The following is a 27,098-nucleotide window of genomic DNA, read 5'->3' as shown; positions in this document are numbered from 1 at the left end:
GGCAGGGCGGCTCTGGGAAGGGGCTGTTCTGTGGAATGTGCTGGAGAACGCCCCGCGTCAGAGGAGAGGAGAAGGTGGTGGGGAGGCTGGGGTCAGGCGAGGACGGAGGGCACAAAGGCTGGCAGTGGGGGCGCTCAGGGGCCCCCGGCGGCTCCCGCGCCCCCCGAAGCCCGCGCCTCACGCAGATCCGGGTGTTCCAGAAGGCAGTGCGCCACGTAGGCCGGGTGGCTGTGCAGGTTCCTGCACTTCTTGCAGAAAAGGATTTCGCAGCGCGCACAGCCCCGGCGCGCGGCGGCCGGCGCCGCGTCTCCAGCACGCACCGCGGCTCCGGGAGGCTCCGCTTCCTGCGCGGGGCCCGGGACGCTCAGTGCCCCGCGCGGTCCCCGCCCACCGCGGCCTCGCGCGTGCGGCCCGCCCCGGCCAGGGCGCGCCCTCACCTGTCCGCCGGAGCCGCCAGGCCGCCGAGCAGCACGAAGGGGCTGAGCCAACCCCAGAAGCCGCTGTCCGCGCGCCGCAGCAGCGCCACCTGCTGGGTGCTGGACTCCTGGCGCAGCGGGCAGTAGGACACGGAGCCCCGCTCGCGACCCTCGCCGCCCTCCGCCTCCCGGCACTGCGCCTCGCCCTCGGCCGCCGTCTGCTCCCGCGGCCTCTCCTCCTCGTCCTCGTCGTCGTCGTCCTCCTCCTCCTCCTCCAACCCCTCCTCCTCTTCCTCTGCCGCCGCAACCTCTCTGGCCTGCGGCTCTACCAGTTCCTTCTTCCACAAGGGAGTCTTCACTCCTGCGGGAGGGAGGAGGTCAGCGCGGGCCCGCTGTCCCCGGGGAAGAGCCGGGTACCCTGGCTGTTGTCCACAACCCGACCCCCCAAAAAGACAGGCGCCTGAAGGACGGTATGCACGAGACGCACCAGGCTAGTAGGATTTCGAAGAGAGGGTTACGGAGTGTGCAGGATTTTCCCGGGCGAGACAAGGCCTGCAGGGCTGTCCCCCCACCCCCCGCCATTTCCTAGGTTTCTACTCTTCCTTGCTGAGGATTCGGGGCAAGTCATGTCAGGCTCTGTGTCCCCATCTGTCAAAAGTGGTGCCCAACGTGAGGCAGGTATCAGGTCGCATCTCTGTAAAGTGCCCAGCCCAGGGCTTGCTGGGAGGCAATCATCAAGGCGCAGCAACGAGGGCTGCGAACCCGAACCCGAACCCGAACCCCCAGAGGCTGTGCTGGCTCATCACCACCTTCCTTCTCATTGGCTCTAGGGTGGGAACTGATCTCTGTGTAGGCTGTCAATAAACATTGAAGTGCAGCTTTTCTAGAGAGTTGTTTAGATTTTGTTTTCTGGGTAGGATTTCCTTCTTCAAAGTGGGCCTTGCCTTGAGGAAGCCCAGCTGCGATGAGGAAAATAATTGAAAAAAGTGCCCCCTCTGGGCAGACTAAAAACCCCACTATGTACACACACCATCAGCACCACCACCTACAACAACAACATGGACAGGCCAGTTAAGAAAAGGAGTGGTGCTGGGAGTGAGCCAATTAGGAAAAGCCTCCTTCCGGGCTTGACCCCAATTGCCAGCTGGATTTCAGCCACCACTGTCCCTCCCTTGTTGAGAGCACAGACTTCATAACTCATCACAGTAGTCTTGGCAGGCAGGAAGTTCCCCCACCCGGGGCGGGGGGTGGGGGGCATTGAAAGTAACCTGGCCTCTACTGGGAGGTGTCCACTACTCAGCAGCCTCCCTCTCTTCCCCTGGCACCACCGTGTGCCCTGCTATCCGCTGGATCTGGGGAGCTGGACTTCTAACAAAAAGGGGGAGGAGGGCAGGGAGGATACAACCGTGGTTTGCCCTGAAAAGGTCAAGAAAATTGCAATTGACCCCTGCCTGTCCTGTTTAAAGAGGTTGGGGACAAAGGAGAATGATAAAATTAGTGTTCCAACTCACATGTAATGAGCACCAACTCATTACGACTCACAGTATGCAATCACTGTGCTAAACTCTCCATACATTGTGCCCCTTCTTCTTCACAACCATCTCAGGCAGGGACAAGGTAGGTAACAGAGGGGCCTCTGAATTTCATCCAAGCCTTCTGAAATCTTTCCCCAAAAAAAGTTGTTTCAAAGATTCTGCCAGTTCTTGATGTTGCTGAAGCTGGAAAGTCAGGAACCACTGTACTTTTCTTTAGGAAAACACACTAAGGAGCTTTTTGGTCGTAAAAGGCCAGACTTAGTGCGCAGCCAGAAAGGGATGCTGGAACTTTTTGAAATGGGAATAGGAAACGACGTTAGACAGGAAGGTTGGGACTTTGGGTGACAGGCTGTGGAGTTTGGACTTTGTCGTTCCAGGGTGGAGCCACTGGACATTCTGATGGAGGGACATGCTCAGAGCTGTGTTTTAGGATGGCCTCTCTGCAGGACAAGGGAGACCCACTTAGGCATCGTCACAGTGGTTCGGGCAGAGAAGACAAAGGTCCCGAAAACAGCAGGTGAAGATGAGGGAGCAGATGTCGAGAATATTCAGGAAAGAGAGAGGAGAGGGCTTGTACAAGTAACTGAGAAAAGGCTGGACTTCTACTCTGGCGTTGCTATGGTGATGGGTGAGTTGGTCCACACTGGGTTTGCATCCACACTTAACAGGAGTCAATGGCCCTGTCCTCAGTCCCCACCCTACCTCCAGCCCCACTCACCGTGCTTATCCATTCTTGCCAAGGCTGGGCTGTCCTCTTCCCCTGATCAGGGACTGGGATGAGAGGGAAGTCCCAGGACACATAGAACTTTGATCTCCAGGGCCTCTGTTGGATCACAGGGGGTGGGGCTAGAATTTTACCTGCCCAAAGGGTCCCACCAAGGAATAGCTGCCTTTTCTAGAGCCTCCAAGAACACTTAAACCTTGGCGTCCCCTACCTTCCCCTCTTGGCAAGGCATTATAAGAGAGAAAGGAGTGGCTTTGGCCCGCTGCAGGCTGGGTTCAAATCCCAGCTCAACCACATAAGCGTAAGATCTGACCTTCAGCATGTTGTCTCTGACCCTCAGCCTCTTCATCTGTAAATCAGAGATAGTCACACATTACCAGACTTTACCTGGCCTACAGAAACCATTCAAAGCATTAAGTTTATTTGTATCATTATGTTCTCTCCTCCCTTTTCTGTCTTATCTCTATCCTTCCTCACTCTGGCTCCCCCCTCAACTTACTTCCAGCTCATTGCCTTAGCTCCAAGAAGCAGAGGACACGCCTCCAAGTCCAGTAGGAAGCAGGACCCAGGCAAGAGCTGGGTGTAGCTCCAGAATGTGGTGTAGGTGTGTGTGAGAACTGGAGCTGGGGGAGGGGACAAAATCATGGAGCCTGGAAATGAGTTTTCCTGGCCTTCACAGCGGCATGTGTTGGCAGAGACAGGAGTATGCAGAGGGGTCAGAGGATGCAAACCCAGCTCCGGAGAGCCTCAGTCTGACGGGGAAGAATGATTTGGTTTCCCTTCAAGTCTGAGGGTGGAGGAGAATGGGGTCACTCCCTCGGGCATCTCCCAGTTTGGTGGAGGCAGGTGGGTGGGACGGAGTACAACGAGAACAGAACGGCTCCCAGGAATGTCCTAGTCACATGGGGACAATTCTGTCAAGAACTGTGGAGGGTCTGAAGTTTTGCTCTCAAATGCTAACGAGTTAACTTGCCCGAGTGTCATGGGTATGCCCAAAAACATGAGGCTCCTGGGTCAGAGACAAGGACTTGATTCCTCATGGCACAGCAACATCAGCATATGTGTGTCAGCACCTCTTGCTGACATGGGTGCCACAGGGATGGGTGTCAGTGAATGCCTGCACGTGCACTGGCTTGCATTACAAGAGAAACTCTGAGCTTAGGAACACAAATCTTTTTATTAACTTTTTTTGAGGGAGAAAGGGGCAGAGGGAGACAGAGAATCTTAAGTAGGCTCCACAGGAGCCTGACACGGGGCTCAGTCTCACAACCAAGAGTTCATGACCTGAGCTGAAATCAAGAGTCAGACGCTTAACCAACTGAGCCTCCCAGGGGCCCTGGAACACAAGTCTTTTCTAATGGGCAGCAAGCAAACCTGCTCTCTGCTCCAGAGAGAGACATGGTCACTATCTTCCAAAGGTTGTTCACTATATAAACATCCTTGAAAAGTCCGTGCCTCTACTTGTGAGACAGGCAGAAATGCAAAAGACCCATGGAGAACTGTCTCCCAACAAACCTGTTCTCCTTACATTTCCCAAAAGAGCTTAGAGCCACGAGGATTCCTCACTGCAAAATTCAAAAGCTCACTCTGGCTAATTTATTTATTTATTTTTAATGTTTATTTTTTGAGAGAGAGAGAGAGAGAGACAGAGCATGAGTGGGGGAGGGGCAGAGAGAGAGGGAGACACAGAATCCAAAGAAGGCTCGAGGCCCTGAGCTGTCAGCACAGAGCCCGACAGGGAGCTTGAACCCACGAACTGGGAGATCATAACTCTAGCCAAAGTCAGACACTTAACCGCTCACCTGACTGAGCCACCCAGACACCCCTACTCTGGCTAATTTAAAGAGACAGAGCAGCGGGAGCTCATAGAATGGCCAATTTGGCAATCGGACAGGAACTATAGAAGGCTGGTGAGGGCGAGCACAGCTGAGAGCACACCACAGGAATGATACAGTTCAGAAGCCACTGCGGGGGACACCTCTGGTCACTGGCGCCATGAACAACCTTCTTGAGTCACTACCTAAGATTTAATGTCCCTGGCCAGGCACATCCAAACCACTGAGTCTGTGCCGTGGCTTTTTGGGAGCATCCCACGAACAACCATGACAGGGTGTCCCTCATGTCTGGTCATTCACCTCATCCTGCCTCACCCACTTCAACTTGCCCAGAGGTCCTTTGTCATCCTTAGGGTGTTCATTCACTTTCTCAGGGATATTCTGGGTTTCGTGGGACCTCCATAAAAAGCGGGATTGTCAAAACAAACAATACCAGCATAAAACCCCATTGGAAATTGATCACAGAGTAGTAATAGAGTCAGCAGGGAAAGCACGAGAACAGACAGGTAATCCCACTCCACCAGGGACATAAGCATCCCTCCTGGACTCAGATGCCAAGCTGGGAAGACCCCCTTGAAAGGGGAGAAACTGCACTGATGTGTGAACTCAAAATTGGATCTCTATCCAGAAGAAACTGCTTAAAACCGGAAGAGAAGGAGCTACATTTTATTGGCAAGCATTATTTCCTGCCATTCCCAGAAATCTGGAGAACAAGATGAGTTTGAGTGTCCAAAGTAAAGCTATAATTTTTGTACTTTTTAAGATTTTAATATGTAAATTAATGGCACATATAGCACATTAACTTGTAATGACCAGGTATAACACGGAGGTTCCATGTTCATTTTAGTTGAGCAATAAAGGTAAGTTACAAGAAGAAATATCCAATAAGGTGGTATGTAAGGGTTACCCAAGTGGGAATATATATATATATATATATAATATATAATATATATACACATGTATATACATGTATATATATACATACATACATATATTCCCATATATGTATATATAACAAGATTTATAATATATTTTTAAAAATATATATTATACATATTAAATATATAACAATATTTTATATTTAAGAGATTGGAGCCTCTTACCCTTTGAACATCATGTCAGTGAGGCCCTCCCTTGACCACCTCCCATAAAATTCCACCCACTGCTCCATCTCCCTTAGTGCTTGATTTTTCTCCCTGGTATTTATCACCATCGGACTTACTCTTGATTTATTTGTCACCTGTCATCCATCCCCACTAACATGTATGTAGCCTCCATGAGGTCAGGCACCTCATTTACTGCTCTGTCTTCAGGCCTATAATAGTGCCTGACACATAGGAGGTACTTGATATTTATTGAAGGGATGTGCTGCTGTGGCCAGGGTGAGGTACTGTGGTTGACAGCTCCAACCTGCTCTAGCGGAATCAGTGGTGGGAGGGGAGGATGGAGCAGGTTCTTAGAGAAAGTGGAGATCACCGGGCATAGACGGGGCTGCTGGGAGAATCAGCGAGAGCTGGGACCCACCCAGTCCTGTGTGTGCGTGTGTCCTGAAACTTTCCACCTACATAATTCCTTTACTCCTCACAACACCCAACAGAGGTAGACATTCCCATTTTACAGTAGAGGAAACTAAGGCACAGAGAGGTTAGGTAGCATATGAAGGTCCCAGGAGGATAAAGGAAAGGGGCCAGGGCTGAGTCCTGTCTTTAGCCCCTATCACTGTCTCTTTCATCCCCACCTTACAGTGCTCACTAACACCGAGGGCCTCAGCAACCCCTGGCCCTGCTTTTCTCCCACAATTCCCAGAATCCCCCATGCTTCCAACAAGGGAGAGAAGCCCGCCCCAGCCTCTCCTCCCTGCTCCATTGGATCCCAGGGCGGGCTCTGCAGGGCAGTCCTCGGCTGGCTGCCAGGAAGGGTTAACAAGGAGTGTTTGTAGCAGCCGCTGTCTCCAAGGAGAGGAGGGGAAAGCAGAGTGGAGAGGCGGACAGCCGGACAGCCGGGCTCCGCCAGCCACTGGGGGGTGGGAGGCAGCCAGTGGACCTGTCTAGTCCTGGGGGGAGAGAGCAGTGTCCTCACCTCCACCTGTCCCGGGAGGTGGCAAACTCTGAGAGAACTGGGCAGCCCAAGAGTGAGGTCCCGGCAAGGCCACTAAGTAGGGAAAGTTCCGGCAGGGACTGAGGAATGTGGGGGGGCGGGGGACCAGGCTGAAGCCAGCAGCAAGTAGCAGAGCCAGAAGTTCTGGGCTCTTGGAGGGTAGACGGGGAACCCCTGAGTCAGGGTCAGCCACGACCCAGCAGGTAGTAGTGAAGGCACAACAGCGGCAGAGAGGAGGCACCCACCTCCTCCCTGTTGAGGGTCCAACCATGTCCAAGCCTAGGGGACGTGGGAGGAGGCCTGGGACTGTTGGGCCACCAGTGCGTAGCATCCGGCCCTTTAAGTCCAGCGAGCACTACCTGGAAGCCATGAAGGAGGACCTGGCCGAGTGGCTTCGGGATCTCTATGGGCTGGACATCGACGCGGCCAACTTCCTGCAGGTCCTGGAGACAGGCCTGGTGCTGTGCCGGCACGCCAACGCCATCACGGAGGCTGCCCTGGCCTTCCTGGCTGAGGCACCTGCTCGAGCCCAAAGGATGCCCCTGCCTCGGGCTGGGGTTTCCTGCAACGGGGCTGCCCAGCCGGGCACCTTCCAGGCCCGGGACAATGTCTCCAACTTCATCCATTGGTGTCGAAAGGAGATGGGCATCCAAGGTAACCACCCTGCACCCTCTCCCCAGACCTTATCTTGCCAGGCATCCACCTACTCTCTGAGGCTCGGGCTGCAGCTGGAGTCAGGAGCCAGGGTCCTCTTTCCTCATTTGGGCCAGCTCATCCCTTCTCGTGCCTCAGTTTCCCCATCTCATAGTAAATCTTCAAAAAATAAATGTGTTGAATGATTCATCCATTCAACAAATATATAGTTAGTCCCTATCTTTGTGCCCAGCACAAAGGACCAAGAAGACTAAGACTCAGTGTCCAAAGAGCTCATGGTCTAGAGAGATAGATGCATAGATACACAGATTACAGTCTAATGTGATAAAAGCCCAAGATAGAGGTGTGTGTGTTGGGGAACCAGGAGAGGAAACAGCTACCTGATGAGGTGGAAAGTGGGGGCCAAGAAAGGCCACTCAGAGGAGACAGATTTGAACTGAGTCTTGGGGAACAAATAGAAGTTTGGAGGAAAGGGAATTCTGGGCAGGGGACCGCAGGGGTATAGGCACAGAGATGCTGTGTTCGGATGACTGGCAGAAGCCAGTGTGGGTAAGGGCACAGGGCTGGGGTGGGGGTGGGGGAGGACAAGGGGGGCAGGCAAGTGGACATTAGGGAGAGGCAGTCGTGCTGAGGCTTGTGAGTTGCAGAGGAGTAACCTGCCAGGATCCCTCATCTCCTAGGCCTTGGATCCGGCAGTGGGATGAAGCTGGATATTGGGCCATCCTCCAGGTCAAAGGCAGAGTGGGGTGAGACAGAGGGAAGAGTCAGGCCAGCTGCTGGCTGGTGGCAAGGCAGGGCGGCTCAGGATTGGAGGGCTGAGAAAAGCTAGTGTCTCACTGAGCACTTCCCATGTAGCCAGATTTCGTCTGCAGACACTTAACAACTGTCTTTACAACAACCCCATGGTATAGTCTACACCCCATCTGACAGAGGAGGAGACTGAGGCTCAGGTTCTAGCCCAAGGATACACAGCTGCTGGGTGGGAGAATTGGGACGCCAACCCTGACAGTCAGGCTCCAGAGCCTGCACTCAGCCCTGCCTGGTTAGATGTGGGCTGAAGGTTGAGTTCCAGATATCTGCTGGATATTGGAGGTGGGCTGCATGGGTGGGAAGCAGAAGTGCTCCTTGCTCCTACCCATTTTGTCAAACTGAATAGGAAGAAGGGCAAGGTGGAGTTAACCCACAGCTGGGCTCCGGGCTCCTGGCTTGGCTGTGTCACCTCCTTCCCACCCCAGCCTCTCTTGTGAGACGGGCCACCTAGTCTGCACTCAGTGCCTGTGCAATTCTGCTCAGACCCCTCCTAGGGGGCTGGCCTGACTCCAAGATCCTGCCATCCGAGTCACCCCCTCGGGCCTCCACCCGGGGCCAGGGATGGCCCCAGGGCTCTCCCAGCTGCCTGCCCCCTTCCCCCACCTCCGCTTGCCAGAGGTGGTGATGTTCGAGACCGAGGACCTGGTGCTACGCAAGAACGTGAAGAACGTGGTGCTGTGCTTGCTGGAGCTGGGCCGCCGAGCCTGGCGCTTCGGTGTGGCGGCGCCGACCCTGGTGCGGCTGGAGGAGGAGATCGACGAGGAGCTGCGGCAGGAGCTGGCCCTGCCCCCGCCGGACCCCCCGCCGCCCGAGCCCCCTGCGCGTCGGCCCTGCCACTTCCGCAACCTGGACCAGATGGTGAGGGGCTGGGGCACGCCCTCCAGGCCCCGCCTCCCTCTGCCACGCCCCCTCCCCCAGCCCCGCCTGCGGGATCCGACCCACGCCCTTCTCGAGCTCCAGCCCCCACCCTGTCTGAATTCACACCGCGGCTTTAAGTCCTGTTCCACTCTGAGCCTCAATCCTCATCGCATATAGTAGCAGCTAAATCGCTTATTACGTTTTTATTACAATCCCGCGCTCTAGACCTCTCTGAGTCTCTGCGGGACGGCTTTTAAGAACCCAGCCCCTGGCACCGTTTCTGACACCTTGGTTCAAATCTTAGTTCCACTGCTCCCCGGCTGTGTGACTTGGGGCAAATTATTTAACCTCTCTGTGCCTCAATTCTGTAGCGTGGAGGTGTAATAGTACCTACCTTATATGACTGCTGAATATTAAATGAGCCAGTGCGTATGAAGTGCTGGGAACAGTGTCCGGCACAGAGGGGCGCTTCATAGGAGCTAGCTCTTACTGGGATGAACCCATTTCTGCTATCCAGGAATCGAGCTCAGGGAGGCTCCTTAACTTGCCCAAGGCCTATGGTGCGGTGGAGACAGGACTCCAGCCGAAGCCTGTCAAATTCCAATGTCCATCTTCTTCACCATTACATTCCACTGCCTCTGTCAGCTGACCCACAGACCACTGGACTATAGGTGACTGGACTATAGGTCTTGTTTTCACTGGGTCATTAAAAGTCTTCTGCACTTGCTTCTCAGCCCCCAGCCCTGACCTCAGCAGAAGCCAAGGTGCTGGCTCTGGGGACAGACCAGCTCCCTCTCCCGGGGCTTGACGCAGGGTGGGGAGTAGGGAGCTTGGGCACCTGTGCAGAGGGAGGGCTGAGCCCATCGTCACTACCCACAGGTACAGAGCCTCGTCAGCCACTGCACGTGCCCAGTTCAGTTCTCCATGGTCAAGGTGTCTGAGGGGAAGTACCGTGTGGGGGACTCCAACACTCTCATCTTCATCCGGGTAAGTCTGGGACAGGGGTGGGGGTGTCCCCCAGGATCCGCAGAATAGAGTTTCCTTTCATGGGAACATACCCAGGACTGAGGGCAAGGACAGGAACTCATCATTCACTCCAACTTATCGGGCCTTAGGGCTTTCTTTCTCTCCCTTGCAGAATTCCAGAAGATTGTTGGCAGAGTTGGCAATCCTATCCCCTCCTCCCATTACGACAGCCAGAACCCTGTCCCCGTCTGCTCCACCTTAGCTGAGTGCAGAGGGGTGTCCAGGCAGAAGTGCAGTGTGAAGGGTACTGCTGAATTTCCTTTGCCTCCACTCCATCCACATGCCTTGTCAGAGCAGGGGGCCTGAGAACCCCAAGTTTGTGTTCAGTGCATGGGCCCCATAGTCCACCCTTCACATGCCTGGCTTGGTACATTCTGCGGAGTGAGCAGTAGTACAGGTCTGAAACGTACCTCCCATACCCACACCCTCATACCTGGCAATGCCTTACCAGAAACAGATCGTACCCAGAGGCTTGGCCAGCAGCTCATAGGTATGCACGCCCTTTCCTTGATCACGGGCCATGCCTGGGGGCAGAGCCAGCTCCCTGGGGCCCTCACCCAGACCCTGGGCCAATAGCTCTGTGAAGTAGGTAAGGACAAGGGATTGTGTTCCTCAGTTGAAAACTGAGTTGAAAAATGGAAGCCTGGAGAGACTGTGACTTGCCCCAGAATGGGGTAAGACCGGGATTCCCAGGGATTCCTCGACACACACACACTATAGAGCAAAGCCAGGGCTACGTTTCTGACATAGGCATGTGCAGGTGAAGGGGGAGAGGAGAGTGTTCTGGGGCCAGGCTGCCCAGTGCTTGGGAGATCCCTTGTCCAGCTGTGGGGCAACTCTTTGTCAGCCTGGTCACCACCCTTAACAACACGTTATCCAATGCTAGTTGTGGAGAGGCAGGCTGCAAAATACACACCTGTGCGGAGTACCTGCGTGTGCACATGTACATGCATGGGAGTGTATGCTGGAAAACTGTGGGCCGCTCCAGGAAGAGGGAAAACCCTCCATCCCGTCCTCAACCTCATCCTTGTCCTCTACAGATCCTCCGGAACCATGTGATGGTGCGTGTGGGGGGCGGCTGGGACACACTCGGCCATTATCTGGACAAACATGACCCCTGCCGGTGCACCTCCCTCTGTGAGTCCTCTGAGAGTCTCTGTGGCTCTGGGTCGGGAGGCCGGGAGCAGCGGTGGGAGGTAGGTCTGATCTCCAGGGCCAGGAAGTATGCAGGGGATGGAGAAAGGAAGATCCTATAGAAGGTACTGGTGGAAGAAGGAGAAGGAGGAGAAAGAGAAAAAGAAGAAGAAAGAAAGAAAGAGAAAAGAGGAAGGAGAGGAAGAAAGAAGAAAGAGAGAAGGAAAGGAGAAGGAGGAGAAGGAGAAGGAGGAGAAGGAGAAGAAGGAGGAGGAGAAGAAGAAAGAAGAAAAAGATAAAGATACTGGTGGGATGCCTTCAGACATGGGAAGGAAGCTGGGCAGCCAAATTGCAATACCAATTATATCCACAAGATGACGCCAAACACACAGAATCAGCATTTGGTCAGGGTGCCTCTAGGCAGAGCGTGGGTCAGCCTCCAAAGCACCGAGTATGACTCGGAGGGGTCTTCAGTCCTTCCATAATTTCTATTAGCACCTCAAGCTACCCCATATAAACATGTAATCTAAGTAAAAGATTTGAACTTGCAATACAAATGCAGCTTTAAACAAGTCCCCCAGCTGGGCCTTCTGACCGGATTTCATCCCCTGAACCCCTAAAAGGAAGCTCTGGCACCGGCACTGGTACTGTAGGTCCCACTGTCTCTAATGTGGGTTGTGGGCGGGGGGGAGGTAGGACAGTTGGGGAAGGAGAACAGCGGGCTCCATCAGCAGGAATTTAACCCCTTCTTCCTCTCCTCTCTCTGGGGGCCTGTGTTGGTAGCACACAAGACGGGCAGTTTCCAGAAGCCCCCTGTCCCACCGGTGCAGCATGAAGTGAAGGTGCAGGATGGGCCCTCGCTGCCTCAACCTACGATGACTATCAGCCGTTCCCAGAGCCCGCTGCCCCCTGTGGACTGGAAGACATACACCTCTTCAGGCCGAAAGCTGAGGGCCCTCACTTCCTCCTCCCCTAGAGCCCACAGTAAAAGAGGAGCAGAGGCGGGAGTCCCCAGAGAGACAGCATCATTCTTGAGGTACAAGGGAGAAGGACAGAGTAGGTTCTCTTTCCCCTACGGAGTCCATATTCTCAGGGGGCCACCCCACCCCAAGATAAGGGAAGCAGTGTCCTGGCAGTGTCCTTATCCCAGGTGTTCAGAACCAAAAAGGCATCCAGTCGGCACCATTGGAATCATGTAGCTTTTTCATATGCTCTCCCATTTCACAGATGAAGCTGAGGCCCATAAAGGGAACAGATTTCTCAAGGTCCTTCTGCCATTTCACAGTAGAATAGATAGACACTCCCTCCCCCAAGACTGGTGACCTTTAGTTGTGGGACCTGAAGTAATTCGGGGTCCAAACCAGGCTTCTTTCTATCTGCCACACAGGGAATGAGGGAGAATAAGTCATAAGGAAGACTAGGGCAGGCACAGAGGGAGAGAGCATCGGTGTCATTCAACATGAAGTCTGGTCCCCTTGGTGTTCTGGCTGGGGAAAGGTCCTCCCTTCCCAGAGCCAGGGGAATGGACTAGATGATCCTGTCAACCTTGTGATTCTCCCTTTCAGGTGCCAGGAGAGGTCACCTACCCCATCTCGGAGGCAGCTGCCAGCTCAGGACAGCCCACCTGGCCCCCAATCCTCATCCCCCCATCGGAGCCAAGACCCACAGGGCACCTCCTCAGGGAAAAAGGAGGAGAGATACTCCCCTGAACACCCCAGAGGAAGGACTCCCACATCTTGGGTTCATGACGGGATAGACAGCCAGGGAACTCATGCCAGAGCCCCCACCTCCCAGAGATTCCGAGCCCCTGAAGCCACAGCCAAAAGGACACCAGTGAGAGGACCATCTCCACTGCCTCATTCCTCCAGCCCAGCCAAGCCCATGAACCTCAAGCCACCACCCAGGGGTGAGGCTGAGGGTGCTTCTGCCCAGCTCAGGGAGCCAGCAGCTGTCCGCTCTCCAACCCCTGTTAAAGGGCCCACCAAGATCCCTGTCCGATTGTCCCCTGCCCGCCCCCCAACTCCAGGAAGTAGCTTTCCAGGTCCTGCAAGTGTAGGTACCATGACAGAATTGGGGAGCGGATCCATCCCAGTAAGGGCTGTCACTGGCGACCCGGCTGGGTGGAGACATGAGGACTCCTTTGTGGATGCGAAGCAAGGGGACCAGAAGCTGGACATCCAGGTGACAGCAAAGGCTGGGGAGCCTCGGGGCTTGGGCCCACACGAGTGGGAGGGGCGATATCCTCCCCTGCTCCTGGGTGGGACCAAGGATCAGGCCATGTACCACACGCTCGAGGAAGAGCTTTTGACCAACATGAAGCTGCTAGAGGTGGGAGTTGCCTGCCCCCAGGGCACAGGGTCTGGGGTCATCCCTCGAAGTGGAGTCTATGTCCCCAGCCCATGTGGGCGATGGCCTGAGCCTGGGGGTCCTTATGACAAAGTCATCCAAGAACTGGCTCAGGGTCCCCCAGCCCTCCTTAAAGTGGACCTGGGGGCCTGGAAGGCAGCCCCTACAGGTTGCCCTAAACTAGCTGCTACCACAGGCCCAGGAAGCCCTAAAGGGAAACTGGGAGCCCTTAAGAGTGAGCCAAAGGTAAAGGCAAGCCTGAGTGCCAAGGTCACCAGAGTGAAGAAGGTCCCAGCTCAAGGAGGGCAGGACTGCTCAGCTCCTACTGTGTCTGCCAGCCTGGAAGCCCCCTCACCTTCACCCTCAGACCCCAATTCTGACAAAACCAAGGTATGTCTGGGCAAGGCCAAGAGAACACTCCGAAAGCCCCAGAGAGTTCCATCCATCTACAAGCTGAAGCTGAGGCCCAGGATCCGGCCCCGGAGAGACCACAGGCCCGAGAAGCAGCCTTCACGCATCCCGAAGCCACTGGCCTACCTCCACCTGGGTTCAGCCAGGGCACTCCCCAGAGGCAGGCTGGTGAGAGCAGTGCTGGGCAGCAAGGGAGTGGAGTCCCACCCAGTGGATGGCGCCTCAGCAGGGGAGGAGGAAGAAGAAAAGAAGTGGAAAGAACCAGCTGCTCCACTGAAGAGCAGCCTCCAGGCTTTGGAGGGTGGGGGTCTCCAGCAGATTGATCAAGACCCACTCCAACCTGAGGAGGAGTCCTGGGTCTGAGGAAGGGCCTTCTCAGACCTGAAGCTGTGGTTCTGGGGAAGAAGGGAAGTAAAAGGATGCCATGTAGCTGCTGGACCCCAGTTTTGAACAGAAAGTTAGGTCCCTCACCTCTATCCAAGGCCTTTGTCGCGGGGGTGGGGGGGTGAGGATATGGGTGGGGTCAGAAGACAAATATAGACTCAGTCTGCTTGTTGACCAAAGGGACCACTCCAACTCCAGGGGCACTGGGGCCACCCAATGTCTTCTTGCCTTCCCCCAGAACAGCTCCCCAAACTCCTGGCCTCTGGCCATGCCTACCATTTCCACAACTCTTAAAAGTTATTAAACATTTGTGGGTCTGTTCCTGAGCCCCCAGCTTCTTGACTCCCCCACTCTAGCATTGTGGTGGTGCAGGAAGGTAAAGCTTCAAGTGTTACCCACTGGAGTGGAAGGGGATGAGGCGCAGGGAACTGGGGGTGAGAGACGCTTCCTCTCTTGAGGTTCAGTCAACCTAGCCAGACAGCCAATCTCTCCAGGAAGCTGCTTGTGTGTCAGCACCATGGACAGGGACAGAGCACTTCAGGACTTCAAAACTTTGCTCTGGGGTTTGGGAACTGAGATCACTCAGTCAAGAGGGATGGTTGAGATTGTTCTTATCCCATTCACAGCCACAAAAGGGCTGATGAAGCTTGGTCACAAGTGGGAACAAAGACACAGCAGCAGGAGCTGGGATTGAGTCCAGTTATGAAAGTTTTCCCAAGAGTGGGGCGGAGGGTGAGACCTTTCGCTTTCCCTCAGGATGGTTTTGATCAGTTGGAGGGCTAGGGGGCTAGGGAGAGAAGATGAGTCCCAAACTCTTCCTCTTAATTCTCCTGGTTGCTCCAGGCTCTGGGATTCAGAGCCACCTCATCACCCTGGTGGTCCTTCCACAGCAGATCTCAGCAGGCAGGCCCTGTAGGGAACCCTTTCCCTCTCAGGGCAGGAACTGAGCCAACACATTGTACAGAAACGAGGGAAAACACTCCCTGATTTTTAATCTGACTTCCAATCACAGCGCAATGGGCATCACACACACACAAACTTCCAGACCCTGTGGTGGGAAACCCTGGGTGGGTGGGGACAGAGACTCAGAATGGGAGTGCAGGGAATCAAAATCAAATACCTGGGGTGCAGTGGAGGGGGTGAGGGGGGTTGGCCAGGCAATACATTCCAATGGCTCCCACAAGGGGTAGCCAGAGGCCTGGGTTCCCCACACCCACCTCAGGTGCCTCAGCTGGGGGTGACAGTGATGGGGCAGGTGAGATGCTGCCATCCCTCACCCCAGCCCCCTGGTGAACCAGGGGGCAGGGATGCAGGGGATAAAAGGGGGAAGGCCCTCTTCCTTACCCTCCCAGCCACTCCCAAGGTGTGGGGAAGGGGAGCCACCTCCTCTGTTTCAGAGGGAGGCTCAGAGAGAGCGGGTCACTTGCCCAAAGTCATGGAGCAGAGCAGGGACTAGAACCCAGGAATATGGGACTGCCCCAGGTCAGGGCAGTCACTGCAGGGCTGCGGATACACCCCATGGTTGGAGGGAGAATCAGCTGGGGAAGTAGAAGGGAGAATCAGATTCCCTCTCACACTAGATCTGGATAAATTCCCCACCCATGACCCCTCCCCCAGACTCCGTTCCATCACCACTCTGGGCTACCTGATTTTTCTGGTCTAGACGCTGCAGCTTGGCTACATCGAGGCTGGGTTGTTCTATCTGCCCGTCTTCTAACAAGTGACCTTCCTATCTTCTCACCACACCAGGGCTCAGGGCTCAGCCTCAAGGAGCACTCAGCTGGGGGCAGGGGACACACGCCATTGGTCCCACCCTCCGAGTACCCCAGTAATCCCTCAGGCTGCTCCTAGTATCTTCAATGGATTTTGTTATTTCTAAATCGGTACAAAACTGACAGTGATCAGCTCCGGTGACGAGAGGTAGAAACCGGCCAGGTGGCCGGAGAAAACGGGGTGGAGTGAGTCAGGTCATAGGGCCAACTGGTGTTGGGACAAGGGGGCATCAGATCCCGAGGGCCTCCATCTAGGGGTGGGTATGTGGGCATATCTCCCCCAAGGACAGGGGTCTCCATAATTCTTATCCTGGCTCTGCCCCTCCCCAGATTTATCAGAGAAATCTGAGATTCAAGGTAGGTAGGGTCTGGGGCAGTCAGATTGGAGTGGGATGGGGAGATAAGAGTCTTCACTAGCACAACCTAATCCCTCCGCCTCCCAGGGCACCACCTTGCCCACCACCAGCCCCCCAAACCCAACATCCTCCAATCTTGCAGACCACCCAACGCAAGGGGGAAGAGAGGGCTGGAATCTGGCATCATGGAAATAAATTTATCTTTTGGGGATTCCCTCTCCACACTGTCAAGGAAAACAAAAAGTTTTAACCCAGGAGGTGATCTGGCTTTGGGGTCAGGAAGGGGATGAGGGGCACCCGGCAGGGATGGACCATCGAGTTAAGGCTGGAAGGTAGGTTGTTGTGTCTCTGGGGGCTGCTGGGCGGGGAGATCTCCCTGGAAGGGGGAGAACTCAGCCTTCTCCCCCTGACTGACCCTTGACCTCAACCCTCGGACCCTGACTATGGTCCTTGGGCCACCCGCATCTCTCTGCCCTGTGCCCGTGGTGCTGACGGTCCAAAGGCTGGCCTCACAGAGAAGCTGCCAGGATCTGCGACAAGGGGGTGAACGAAGTGAGAGCCCTGTGAACGGAGCCGGGGGCGGGAAGGTGGACCGGAGGGTGGATAAGACAGCTAAGGACCAACAGACGCTTGGGCAGACAGACACAGGAGTAGACGACGCAGGGCAATGACAGACACACTCTCTGGAGAAGACCGGTGGGGGCCCCGGCCAAGGCAGCACCTCCCCACCCCCACCCCCCGCGCTCACCGCCAATCCCAAAAGGCTGAGGCGCCCCTTGGGGGCCTGGCCGGGCACTGCGCTAACTCCAGCACTAAGGGCAGCGGGCCCAGGAAGACGGCTGGCCCAGGAGAGGGCTTGGACTGGGCAGTTACCGGAGGCTCTCTCGTCCTCCGCCCCTCACCGGGAGGCGCGCGGCTGCGGGACCGTCGCAGGCCCGGACCGTCAGAGTCCTACCCCGCCCCTCCGCGCCCGAGCCCGGCAGTCCCCGGGGAGGTCCCCGCCCGTCGGGATGCGGCTGCGGGCGGGCGCGTTGTCACATGATGGCGCAGCGGTTGCGGCGCAGCGCGCCCTGGAAGCGCAGGGCGGCGTGCACGTGTTTGCAGCGGGCGCAGCCGACGCTCTTGAGCAGCTCGCTGAAGAGCAGCAGGATGTGCCAGTTGTACTTGGCCGAGCACTCCACGTAGCCGCACTTCCAGGTCTTGCGCACCAGGTGTGACACGTTCCAGCGCGGGATCACGCGCCCGCGCTGCAGGTCCCGCTTGTTGCCCACGATGATAATGGGCGTCTCCGAGGTGCCGATCACCCTGCGGGGGTGAGGGGGGAATCTCAGAACTCCACAGTCTGGTCTCACAACCACTGGACTTCGAGAAGGGCAGGCTGTGCCTGGTCAATACTGCTACTACCATACTTGTGTTCCGCCTGCAGCGCTAAGCCCTCGGGATACCTTATATTGTCCAATCAGAACTGATCTGAAAGGTAGGTACTATTGTTATCCCCATTTTCCAGATGAGGAACCTGAGTCTAACCTGTTAAGTGGCTTAAAGTCATGCAGAAGAGTGACCCTGACACTTTTTTTTCCTCCCCAGAGCCCCTGCTCTTAAGCACTGCACTAGACTAGCCACCCCATGGTAAGAATCCCAAAGTGAGTTATTAGAAATGGGGACATAACATAGTGTGTGTGTGTGTGTGTGTGTGTGTGTGTGTGTGTGTGAGAGAGAGAGAGAGAGAGAGAGAGAGAGAGAGGGAGAATGTGCGGGAACCAGAGGATATTTCATCTAGCAACTCTGCGCGCACCCCACTGTTGCACCCTTAAACAGGAAGTAGCCAGCATTGGTATCCCAGCCCTCACCTCGTCTCTAGGATCTGCTGGCGGATGGTCTTGACGTACTCAAAGCTGTCAAAGCAGCAGATGTCGTAGACCAGGATGTAGGCATGGACGCTCCGGAGTCCCCTGCAACAGGCATCTGCCCACTCCTGCAACACCCCCAGCCAGTGCCAAGGTCAGAGCCACTCGGAGACCTCCCCTTGCCCCCAGCCACCTCTAGCCAAACACCCGACAGCACTCTCACCTGCCACTGCACCCCAAACCTTCCACACCCACCCATCACAGGAAGCCTGGCCCAGGAAAATGTACAAGCTCAGTATTGGGGTTCCCCCACCTCCAAGCCAGGATAGGGAAGGTCACACTATCTGACCTCCAGAGCTAATGCCCTCACTGTCCTGTGCACATCTGGAGCTGAGATCAGCCTTGTCCCATTTTTATCGCCCAACCTGTCCATCCATCCATCCGTCCATTCGGACCTTTGTTCCAGTACATTTACTAAATGCCCCTAAGAGCCCAGCCCTCTGAGCTAGTTGATGGATCCTGTGAAATCCTGCATCTTCCAGGGCTCAGCTTAAATGCTTCCTCTTCCTCCAGGAAGCCTTCCTGCAAGCAGAAGACTATGCCTTTCATCTCCTGTGTTCTTCTTCTTCCTCTTTTTTTTAATGTTTATTTATTTATTTTTATTTAATGTTTGTTTGTTTGTTTGTTTGTTTGTTTATTTATAATGGGCAGGGGAGGGACAGTGAGGGAGAATCCCAAGCAGGCTCCATGGCACCAGTGCAGAGCCCAATGGGGGGCTCGAACTCACAAACCGTGAGATTTTGACATGAGCCGAAGTTAAGAGTCAGACGCTTAACTGACCGAGCACCCAGAACATCTGTGTTCTGAGAATCCTTTAGTTATACCTTGGTTAGAGCTGTTTCCATCCCCAGTTCCCTGCTTCTGTTGTGAGCTCTTGAGAGGGCCCTAGCCAGGTCTTCCACATTTTTACACGCCTCCTTCTCCTCCCTGCTGAGTGCCTCCCAGCTGTGTTGGCTCTCAGCAGGCTCTTTACTTGCACTGCCTAGACTGGTGAGCTCTCTGCAGTCTTGAACCCTACCTGTTCCATGCTGGAATCAATGCAACTGCCGCCTATAACACCGCCCTTGGATTGCTACCCGATGTCCTTTTGTGTGCTCCACGCTGCCCTCAGGATCGAGGAGAAAAAGACTGAGACTGGACGCACAGTGGGGGCTGATGTGGAGCAGGGCCCAAAGGCGGCTCCGGGGAGTCAGAGCATCCTGAATGCTTGTCGCAAATTCTCAAGGAGGGGCCGCAGCTCAAGAGGAGTAGGTTCCTGGAAAGGCTCAGTGTACTAAAGGGAAGGTTCCTTAGGAGACTAATGAGCTGATTGACCTTCCAGCAGATGGCAAATGCAAGAGCAGTTGAAGGCAGCTGGTGTGTGAATAAGAAGGGGGTCCCTGAAGCTGGGGGAGGGGAGGCCTCCGAGGACAAAGAGACCCAGGGTCTTCTGCCTTGAGGGCCCTGGCGAAAGACTCGGAGGAGGTGCAGACATGTCCCCGTGGTGCCAGCTTATGAGCTGTGCTGGGGCAGGGGCCAGGCTTGCAGGACTACAGCTGGTTCTCCACCTCAGAGCAGGAAGAAAAGAGGCAGGGGTAGAGAGTTAAGTCCAGCTCCAGAAAAGCACTTCCCAACTCAAAGGCTTAGAAGCTGCTGCAGTGGATTTCCCCAGGGAGATGATGTGGCATCTTTTCTTTGTGCTGAGTTTTAACTCTGGTGCAGGGGGAAGATGCTGAGGACAAATCTAAAACCACAGGGAAACAGGAGCTGGCTTCTCAGGCCAGGGAAGACTGCACTCAGCTGGACACGGTGCCCTCTGGGAGCCTGGGACCCCCATGTGCACACAGCTCCTCCCTCATCTCATGCAAGGGTTGGATATCAGCGGGAAATAGGAGGGACGGGGAGACGGGCAGAGAGGCTCCCACCTTCTTCCAGCCCTTCGCTGGGGAGAGGGAACAGCTGCCGGCCTTTGAGAGTGATAGCCCACCTCTCCCCCAACACGCTGCCTCTTCCAGAGGGCCTCCAGCCTGCCCTCCCGCCCACTGCTCTGGGGAGGGGGGGCGCCTAAAAGGGAGAAGAGGAAGTCTCCTGATTGTCTGGGTTGTGCCTTCACTCCTGATTGAAGGGAGGGAGCAAGAAAACTGACCTTTCCTTCCAGCTAGCTCTGTGCGGGGTTCCAGACTGTAAGAAATCATCTTGAGGCTGTGTCAACAAAGAAAGAGCACTGAAAACTGAGTCCAGTTCTAAGGACACCTGGCTGCTGACCATGCATTTGTGGCTCTAACCTCAGCTTCCTCCTCTGATAGGAGGAGAGGGACTACAGAAGGAACGACTGAGGCTCAGAAAATGCCACTCTCTTCTGGGCTGGATCTCATCTGTCATTGGGGAAGAATGTATTTCTCTTTTCTTTTCAGACAGTGGCCACTGGGATTTTATATTGGCCTCTGGGCATGCAGGGTCCTTTCTCTATATTTCTCTGCTCAGGGTCCCTTTCTTGTGTGAAGCCTGGAGAGTCTAAAACTCAGGATCAATCAGGAAGAAAGAGGCCAACAATCCAACAGAAAGATGGACAAAGGCATTACTAGTTGTCAAAAAAGAAACACAAAAGCCCTTACACATATGAAAAGATGCTCAACTTTGGTCACAACCAGAGATGCAAATAAAAACTATTCTGAGAATATCTCATCTCATCCATTAGACTGTCAAAACTCCAGAAGGTGGACAATACATCCTGATGGCAAGGCTTTAGGGAAACTAGCATTCGCGTACAGTCCTCGCAACACAAAATGTGCAACTTTCTAGAAGGGGAGGGAAATCTGGCAATACCTTCCAAATATAGCTGCATTCATCCTTTGACCTGGCAATGCCATTTTGGGGGCTCGTTTCCACAGAAACACCTCCCTGTGTGCAGAGAGACTACGAACAAGGCTATTTGTGTGGCATTGCTTAAGACAGCAAAAGACTAGAAACAACCCACTTGTCCAACAAGAGGGGACTCCATTGTACATCTCTCTGATAGGGCACAGTGTGGCCATGCTACTGACATTCAGGTACTAACACTCGGGGAAGATCTCCAGGTTAAAACATAAAGCAAAAAGACAAGGTGTAGAGCAATTTTTTTTTTTTCTGTAAGAAAGGAATAAGAATACATTTTCTTATTTATCTATAGAAACACTGGAAGTGGGAGTAAAAAACCAATTGACAATGGCCATAGAGAGTGGGGCAAGAATCAGGGTGAAGAAGGCAGGGGCGAGATTGAGATTTCTCTGTATGTACCTTTTTACAGTTTGAACTTTTTAAAAAAAAAAGTTTGGACTTTTTTTTTTTTTTTTTTTTTTAAGAGAGAGAGGGCATGAGCAGATAAGAGAGCCAGAGGGAAAGAGAGAGAGAATCTTAAGCAGGCTCCAGGCTGAGCATGGAGTCCGATGCAGGGCTTGATCCCATCACCTTGGGATCATGACCTGAGCCGAAATCAAGAGTTGGATACGCAACTGACTGACCCGGTCAGGCACTCCACAAAGTTTGGACTTTTAAACTATGTCCTACCCATTCCAAAGTCGATATTAAATTAAAATTAAATCTACAACAAAATGTGAAAAAATAAGCCGCTCAATGTGCAAAACTGGCACAAGATCTGAGTATCCACTTGGGCCGCTGTTCAAGTCCACCGTGGAGGAGAACCAGAAGGCCCTGACCCCAGACGCGCTGCCCTGATCTCACTTTTTCCAAGAGGCCCATGTGTGGATCAGGTTTTTGTCTTTGGTGTTAATCCCCCACACCTGGGGTGGGACAGACAGGTACCCTTGGGCTTGGGCCAAGGTCCTCCTGCCCGGAGTTGCTGAGACAGTGCTGAGACCTAGACCCTGCCCCAGAGATTGCTGTATTTGTGGTCACAACTGGCCAAGCTGTGGCCCCTACCTCTCCTTCCAGAGAAACTTCTGAACGCTCTGTCAGGGGCTTCCTTCGGTGAGCAGATATGTCTTAGAGCTAAGCCTCCACTCACACCCTATCCCCTCTCAAGCCAGAGGTAGAGAGATGGAAGGGGGGACTGGTCCCTGCAGGCTGGGGAAAGGGGCACTATAAGCCAGGACACTGGGGGCATCTGAATCCACCCCCTGCAGGAAGGGTGCCCAGTGAGCCAGTCCTGAGTCCAGGGGGCGGGGCATCACTTAAGGAACGCCTGTAGGCAAAGGACCGGTTGGGGCCTCCAGTCTCAGAGAACATACCTTTCCCAGGCCCTGGCTTTTTCTTCCGCTGTCCTAGATGACAAGGGTCTGAGGCCACGATGGGCACAACCCAGAGTATTAATAGCATCTAGTGTTCCTGCCTTTCTCTCCACTGCCCTTTACCTGCCCAATCTCACTGAGCTGATGCCGACCACAGCATTTACTGTACTATGTAATAATTGCCGGTTTGCCTTCTCACCCGACGGTGAGTTAGTTCCTGGAGAGCAAACTGCACATCTGTTTTGCCCGCCAGTCTGCCCTGGTGCCCACCACACGTTATACACTCATTAAAGATGCACTGAATAAAGCCGCACACACGTGATGGCTCGAGACAGGGTAGCCTGTGGTGCTGCATGGAGCCCTCAGAGCCTGAAGGATGGGGACAGGGCCAGAGCCTGGAAAAGGCAGGAGTCCAGCTCCTCCCCCACCCCCCCACTCCCTGGCTGGCCACACCAGCCGGCCCTCCTACCTGCAGTGTGTTGACAGGGAAGGTGCTGATGGGTGGGAAGTCGAGGATCTGGAGGTCGTGCACGTGGCCGTTCATGACGACAGCAGGCAGGTAGAGGCGGCGGGCGGTGGTGGGCACGCAGACCTCGCTGAACTCGTTGTACAGGAACTGGCGCACGATGGCACTTTTGCCCACGCCTCGCGCCCCCAGCACGGCCACCCGGTAGGTGGAGACCATGCCTCCCGCCCCGCTCCGCCACCGCGTCCTCGCCGCTGCCTGGGGCTCCCCCGGGCTGCATATTCCAGGGGCTGGGGGCTCAGCCACCGTCAGGACCCACCATTGCTGCCCCTGTTTTGCCCCGGGCCCTCTGCGGCCTCCACCTGGACTGTGGGGACAAGAGGTGGGCTTGGTGGGCCCGCTTTTCCCTGGACCTGGCCTGTACTTCCCCAGCCCAGGAACTTGGCTGAAGCTGTTACTGCCTCTCAGAAAGCCTTTCCTTTCCCAGAACACCTAGCTCCATCTACCCAGAGCCTCTCCACCCTCCCTTCTCCATTTTTTTTCCTGCCACCCGCCCACCGGTGGGAATCACTCTTTCTTGTGTTATGATCAGACATGTGGCCACTTCCGACCCCCCCAGCCAGGCCAGGCTGCAGAGCAGAGTGGGACGCACCCTAGACTTGCTCCAATCCCCACTTTCCCATAGAGCCCAGGATGAGCCAAGGCCGAGCATGTCTCATCAGAGACATTCACAGCATTTTGTGGAGAGAGTCCTTTGTTGGGCAGGACATTTTACATCCTGTTGGGAACCCTGGCCCAGATGACTGCTCTGGCTCTGGAGCACACTACTTGTCGAACACTTAGTGTTAGCACAGCCACATGGATATCCATAGTCAAAACAGTAGCCCTCAGGGATGGGTAACCATCCCCCTTTCCAGAAGACTCAAGAGGGAGCGAGAAGCATGCCCAAGGGCACACAGCTGACAGCAACAGCCTCCCCTCCACAAAGCTGCAATACCTCCGACCTCCTCCAAGTTTAGTGCTTCTAGCTGGTCAATGCCTACAGGCCAAGGGCTATGTCTCATTCTCTGGCATCCTCCCAAACTCAGAGGGCCTGGCACATAGCAGGTGCCCAGGAAAGGACTGCTACAGGGTTGGACCTTGCTATGCTCAGTTTCGGTGACTTCGGAGCTTAGGGGCAAACCCCGGCTATGATGTTTCCTAGCTGTGGTCAGAGGGCAAATCACCTGCCCAGTCTGCACACATATAAAGTGGGGTTAACAGGCCCTACTTCTGGGATAATCCAAGCAAACCTCCTAACCAGATGCCTTCTCCTTCTGTTGGGGATGGTGACCAGGGAGGCTGGTCCACGCCTGAGACCTCCTGTCCAGGGACTGTTCACGGGAGGGTGACACCAGTGCCTACTATGTGGGCCCAGGGCAGACGGATTTGCTGGATTCCGACAAGGCCATGCTTTTCAGGTTATGTGCATGTCCTCTCTGTGGATATATGTTCTTTCCATATATGCGCAGTTCACAGCTGAATGTCCCTCAGTCTGGCCTGGCTCAGAAAATCCAATCTATTGGGTATGTGTACAGACAGTAAACAGAAGGCAGGATTTGGGGTGAGACCCACCAAGGTTTGGTTCCCAGCTCTGCCACCTAAAATGTGTCCATGGGCAAGAAACTTCATAGGGTGTTGTGAGGTCATGAAAGTAAAACCCAGTGCCAGGAACAGCAGGTGTTCAACTAACAGCGGCCACGGTTATGTACGGGGGTCCTTCATTCACCTGAGGTTTACTAAGATCTCAGTGGGACCTCCTAGCAACCCCAGGATGGGTCACTATCCACTGTTGCGCTGCTGTTCACATACATGTTGTATGGTGTGTGTGTGTATGAGAAAGAGAGGGAGGGAGAGAGACTCTTCTCCCTGTTTTATTGAAGGTAAAACCAAAACCAAAAACCAGAGACTCAGGGAAGTGAAAAGCATACAGCCAGCTGAGCTATCAACCAAACGAGGACCCTGATCTCCTTTCTGTCCCATGTGGTGTCCTTTCCCCAACAGGTGTTTATCTACTTCTATGGGCTTCCCACTGGGGTACGTACCAGTCCCTCCTCCCCCCAAATCCCTCCAGGCCCTGGGCCCCTCAGGCATCCCTGGACACTGTGAGCTTGGCAGAGAGCCTCAGCTGGGTTAATTACATAACCAGCACAAGCAGGTGAGGAGGGGGGCATACTGGGGGAGGCAGAGAGGACAAAGAATGCAAGAAGAATCCCTGACCTCTCTCTGGGTGTGGCAACTTAGAGGTATCTAGGATGTGTCCTACCTGCAGATTCTCCCGGACGCCACGCTCCCTGCACAGAAATCAACCCTTTCTGGAGAATTGCTGGGAAATAAACGGGGCATAGTGCTGGAGCCAGGGAGGGGATGCAAGAGAGGCCCCTAGGCTGGGGCCACCCTCCTGGAACTCACCAGGCCCAAGTGTGGCCCTGTCCCTGACTCAGAGGTGACTAGTGTCCCCTCCCTCTTCTCAGGCGGGGGTCCTGGGTCTAAGTGCCTATTAACCCAACATCCCTAGTTGGGTGGGGACTGAAGAGGGCTGTCCGGAGCATCAGGGCCCAGCTCCCTAAGGGCTCCCTCCCCAAGGCCTGCGCTCCACAGTGAGTCTGCAGACAGCGCCCCGGCAAGAGACCGGGGACACACACAGGGGCCAAAGCCTGGTTCTTGTCCCCTCCCCTAGGCCTGGACACAGGAGTCCTGCCCTAGACTGGCGGCCCTGGCTTTGCGGTCCCATGGGCAGAGTCACACGTCTGCCCGCTGTCTGTCCCCACACGTTCATGTGGGAGTGGGCGGGTGGGGGCGGCAGAGGATGCTGGGCTCCCCATGACCTGATTGGTGGGAGTCTGGGGGGGATGCCGGAGCCCTGCCTGCTCTCCGCCTCCAGCACCTTGCAGGCAGGCAACCCCCCCCCCCCCAGCTCCCGCTCTCACGTGGCCGCCCCGCGCCGCTTCCCCGCCAGCCCGCCGTCCCCCTCCACCCTCCTCGTCCCGGCCCCCGGGCCCGGCCGCCCCGCTCCCACCCGCCCCCGGCCCTGCACCGCCCGCCTCCCCTCCTCCCGCCGCTTACCCGGGGCCGTCCTAGCTGCCCCCGGCCCTGGCCGGCCGGCCGGCGGGGCCGCGCTCCCCCCGGGCTCCGGCGCTGCCCCCCGGCTCCCCGGCCCGGGGGGAGAGGGGTGGGGGCGCCCCCGGCTGCCCAGTCAGCGCGGGCTCAGCGGCGGGCGCGGAGGGCAGGTGCGGGCGCCGAGGGGGCAGGAAACCTCCAGCCCAGCTCTCCCTCCGGAGCGCGCCGCCCGCTCGCGCCGGCTGGAGGGAGGCGGAGGGGAGCGCGAGGCCGCGGGGAGGGGGGTGGGGGGGGGGGGTTCGGGCTGGCGTTCCGCTGGGTCCCTGAGCCTGACAGATTCGCTCGCGCGGCCCAGGACGAATTCTTGAACCCTGCGCCTCTAGACTTGCACCCCCTCCCGACTCCCCCTGGTAGGTTTTTATTTCTCCCCTGGAGGGGTGGGAGGAAGGCGCCAGAGAGGCCCTAGAGCCTTTTGCTTCCTTCACTCCAATTCCCGCCCCGCCCCCGACCCCGCGTCCACCCCAGCTGCTCCCTCTAGGTCCCCCTCTGACCCTTCCCACGCCACAGTCCGCTGCAGGGCGGGCGCACCTGTGTGCCCTGCACCTTGTGCCGTCCCGCTGGAGGACGGAGTGCAGGGTGCTCACTCTCGCCCTTCACCGCAGCAGTGCAAGAAGGGCACACCAGGCTGGCCGCAGAGCACAGCGTATCTCCTGCCAGTGAATGACCTCCACTTCCCTCAACCCACTGCTCCCCTGTCTTCTCCACACCGGGAGATGCCAGCATTTGCAGGGGCTGCATGCAGGCAGAATCACCTATATATTTTTTCTAAACCCACCGGCCACAGTGTCATTCATCATAGCTAGCATTTGTGGAGTGCGTCCTGTGTGCCAGACAACGGGCTCTAAGTTTTACCTGCGTCCTCAAACTTAATCCTCACAATTCTGTGAGGTTGATTCTTTAAAAAAAAAATTTTTTTTTTCTTAACGTTTATTTATTTTTGAGAGACAGAGAACGAGCAGGGGAGGAACAGAGAGAGAGGGAGACACAGAATCTGAAGCAGGCT

General features: G+C 55.5%; 3 protein-coding genes across 3 annotated transcripts; 1 reads left to right on the top strand and 2 right to left on the bottom strand.

The window, feature by feature from the left end:
• Positions 1-33: 33 nt before the first annotated feature.
• CE1H17orf50 (chromosome E1 C17orf50 homolog) lies at positions 34-2,766 on the bottom strand. The gene is given in 4 exon segments (XM_042966948.1): positions 34-283; positions 286-344; positions 438-777; positions 2,670-2,766. Coding segments are annotated over 4 exon segments (561 nt in total). The 5' UTR covers positions 2,683-2,766; the 3' UTR covers positions 34-134.
• A 3,927-nt stretch (positions 2,767-6,693) lies between these two features.
• Positions 6,694-14,275, top strand: GAS2L2 (growth arrest specific 2 like 2). The gene is made up of 6 exons (XM_042966943.1): positions 6,694-7,261; positions 8,688-8,929; positions 9,809-9,916; positions 10,996-11,092; positions 11,873-12,125; positions 12,655-14,275. The coding sequence occupies exons 1-6, from the start codon at positions 6,877-6,879 to the stop codon at positions 14,207-14,209; spliced, it is 2,640 nt and encodes an 879-aa protein (XP_042822877.1). The 5' UTR covers positions 6,694-6,876; the 3' UTR covers positions 14,210-14,275.
• A 2,261-nt stretch (positions 14,276-16,536) lies between these two features.
• On the bottom strand, positions 16,537-25,002 carry RASL10B (RAS like family 10 member B). Its single transcript, XM_042967528.1, has 3 exons — positions 22,940-25,002; positions 18,209-18,333; positions 16,537-17,663 (listed from the first exon to the last, which is right to left on the bottom strand). Exons 1-3 carry the CDS (start codon positions 23,153-23,155, stop codon positions 17,393-17,395), a joined length of 612 nt encoding a protein of 203 aa, XP_042823462.1. The 5' UTR covers positions 23,156-25,002; the 3' UTR covers positions 16,537-17,392.
• Between the last annotated feature and the right edge of the window lie 2,096 nt (positions 25,003-27,098).

The sequence above is a fragment of the Panthera tigris genome, chromosome E1 (genome assembly GCF_018350195.1).
Source record: "Panthera tigris isolate Pti1 chromosome E1, P.tigris_Pti1_mat1.1, whole genome shotgun sequence".
NCBI lineage: Eukaryota > Metazoa > Chordata > Mammalia > Carnivora > Felidae > Panthera > Panthera tigris.
Note: the sequence above shows the minus strand (reverse complement) of the source record. Positions and strands in the feature narration are given on the sequence as shown.